This window comes from Lycium barbarum, chromosome 2 (assembly GCF_019175385.1).
Source record: "Lycium barbarum isolate Lr01 chromosome 2, ASM1917538v2, whole genome shotgun sequence".
NCBI lineage: Eukaryota > Viridiplantae > Streptophyta > Magnoliopsida > Solanales > Solanaceae > Lycium > Lycium barbarum.
In genome coordinates, this window is record NC_083338.1 from 51,239,138 (window position 1) to 51,242,292 (window position 3,155).

General features: G+C 39.7%; 1 protein-coding gene across 1 annotated transcript; it reads right to left on the reverse strand.

Annotated features, from left to right (window-relative positions):
- Positions 1 to 473: 473 nt before the first annotated feature.
- Positions 474 to 1,370, reverse strand: LOC132628559 (uncharacterized). Its single transcript, XM_060344335.1, has 4 exons — positions 1,071 to 1,370; positions 829 to 879; positions 645 to 712; positions 474 to 570 (listed from the first exon to the last, which is right to left on the reverse strand). The coding sequence occupies exons 1-4, from the start codon at positions 1,368 to 1,370 to the stop codon at positions 474 to 476; spliced, it is 516 nt and encodes a 171-aa protein (XP_060200318.1).
- Positions 1,371 to 3,155: the final 1,785 nt, after the last annotated feature.

Here is a 3,155-nt window from a genome sequence, read left to right on the forward strand (position 1 = left end):
ATTTATTTTGCATGTCCGCCTCGGATTACTAAGTAGCCTCCTCGATCGGATGATTACACCATAATACTTTGTCTGAAGTTACCTTCTTTGACCTCAATTGTCCAAACTTGCCTATCAAGAATAGATACCGGACCTTCCTTATAAGTCAAATTCTCATCAACCTCCACATCCTCTGGCTGGATCTTATGGCTATTGTTATGAAAATATCGTCTAAGCATAGACACATGAATTACGGGATGAACGATAGACAATCTCGGAGGTAAAGCAAGTCTATATGCCACTGGCCCGATTCAATCCAAAATCTCATAAGGACCAATATACCCAGGACATAGCTTACCTTTCCGATAGAATCTCATAACTCTTTTCAGAGGGGATACTTTTAGATTGACCTTTTCACCCTTCATGAACTCCATGTCACGAACTTTCTTATCTAGGTATGACCTTTGTTTGCTTTGTACTATTTTAAGTCGTTCTCATATCAACGCAACTTTCTCCAAGGCTTGCTGAAACAAATCTGGACCTAATAGTTGTGCTTCACCATGTTCAAACAATCCTACTGGTGAACGACACCTACGACCATATAGAGCTTCGAATAGTGCCATTTGTATACTCGATTGGTAACTGTTATTATAAGCGAATTCTACCAACGGCAGCTGACATCCCAATAACCACCAAAACCAATCGCACAAGCTCTAAGCATGTATTCCAAGATCTGAATAACCCATTCAGATTGTCTGTCAGTTATCGAATGAAAAGTTGTACTTAACTAGATCTGTGAACCTAACGACTTCTGAAAAGACTTCCAAAACTCAGCTGTGAATTGTGCACCTCAGACAGATACAGGTAAATATTCGCTAATTGTTTTGCAGTATCAGTAACCTGAACCAGTATAAAATGTATAGATTTTGTTAGTCTATCTACAATCACCCAAACTGAGTCGTGTTTCTTAAAAGTATTCAGCAACCCAACAACGAAATCCATAGTAATTGTTTGGGATAACCAAGTTTTGTGTTACTCCATTGGGTTTTTGGTCCATACTTAACTTGTTGACAATTTAAGCAACTAGTCACATATTTCAAAGTATCAGCCTTCATACCTTTCCACCAGTACCATCCACGCAAGTCTTGGTACATCTTCGCAGTACCTGGGTGGATGGAGTATCGCGAGCTATGAGGCTCTTCAAGAATTAGTTGCTTGACATCATCCACTATGGGAATATACAGTCTACCATGTTGATGTAACACGCCTTCGCCATCAATAGGGAATGACTTAACGCCCCCATTCGGCACTTGATCTCGTAGGTTAGCAAGATGGGGATCTTCATTCTGGCAAGCCTTGACTTGTCCAACTAAGGAAGATTGTGCCACCATACATGCAAGTAACCCGCCCTACACTGTAAGATCAATCCGAACCCTGCGGTTTGCTACTGCCTTAATATCCTTAGCCATAGGTCATTCTTCAGCAGTAAATCAGGCCAAGCTGCCCATAGACTTTCTGCTCAAGGCATCTGTTACCACATTAGCCTTCCTGGGATTATACAATATAGTAAGGTCATAATCTTTAAGTAATTCTAACTATTGTCATTGTCTCAAATCTAGATCTCTTTGCTTGAATATGTATTGCAGGATTTTGTGATCAGTATAGCTTTCACACGGCTCACCATAAAAATAATGACATCAGATTTTGAGTGCAAATACGATAGCAGCCTATTCTAAGTCATGAGTCGGATAATTCTTCTGATGTTTCTTTAGCTGTCGAGATGCATAAACTACCACCTTGTCATTATACAGCAAGACACAACCAACCCGACTTAAGACGCATCACAATAAATGGTAAAACCACCCATCAGTATGTAAGGTCAAAATCAGAGTCGTAATCAACGCAGTCTTTAATTTTTAAAAATTTCTGAACATTCATCTGACCACTCGAATACCACACCTTTTGGAGTTAAATGTGTCAATAGAGCGGCTACCTTTGAGAAACCCTCCACAAACCATTTTTAATATCAAACTAGTCCTATCAAGCTACGTATCTCTGTAAGAGTACTAGGTTGATGCCAATCTAGAATTGCTTCAATTTTCTTCAGATCAACTTGAATCCCATCTTGGGACACCACGTGTCCTAAAAAGGAAACAGTGCCTAACTAGAACTCACATTTTGTGAACATGGCATAAAGCTCTCATTCTTTAAACGTCTATAGCACAATTTTCAAGTGTTGTCCACGTTTAGCCTCACTCCGAGAGTAGACAAAAATATCATCAATGAACAAAATCATAAAATAGTTTAAGTATGGTTTGAATACCCTATTCATGAGGTCCATATATGTTGCGGGTGCATTAGTCAGCCTGAAGGACACCACTAAACATTTGAAGTGCCCATATCAGGTCCGAAGAGTTGTCTTGGAGATATCTTCGATCTTGATTCTCAGCTGATGGTAACCTGATCTCAAGTCGATTTTGGAAAAATGAGTAGCACCCAACAGCTGATCAAACAATTCATCAATATGAGGCAATGGATATCTATTCTTGATTGTCGCCTTATTCAGTTGCCTGTAGTTAATGCACATTCTCATAGTGCCATCTTTCTCTTTCACAAATAACACAGATGCACCCCAAGCAGGTACACTAGGCCTAATGAACCCCTTATCAAGTAGGTCTTAGAGTTGAACCTTCAATTCTCTCAGCTCAGCTGGATCCATATAATATGGAGGAATAGAGATAGGTTGAGTCCTTGGAACTAAATCAATGCCGAACAACAGAAACACTGTCAATAGTAACATTCTCGCTCGAGTATCATGAACGGTGGCAATAAAACCCAAGCACCAATGATTAATCATCCAGCGTACCATTACCTAAGATATTATTTTTCCTTGAGTCATGCCTTTTCCCACTAAAGGTTCTCTGGGAAAATTAACGCATAACATGATTGCAACCGATCCATGCCCATAATTACATCGAAAGCGGACATCGGTAACACATATAGATCAACTACAGTGTCCCTACCCCGAACAGATATCACACAATATCTATAAACTCTATCAACTAATATACTCTCCCTCACTGGGATTTCCACCACATATGGCACATTACTAGACTCAACTCCTCATTCAGAATATAGCAAAAGAAGGAGATACATACAAATACGTAGAACTGGGA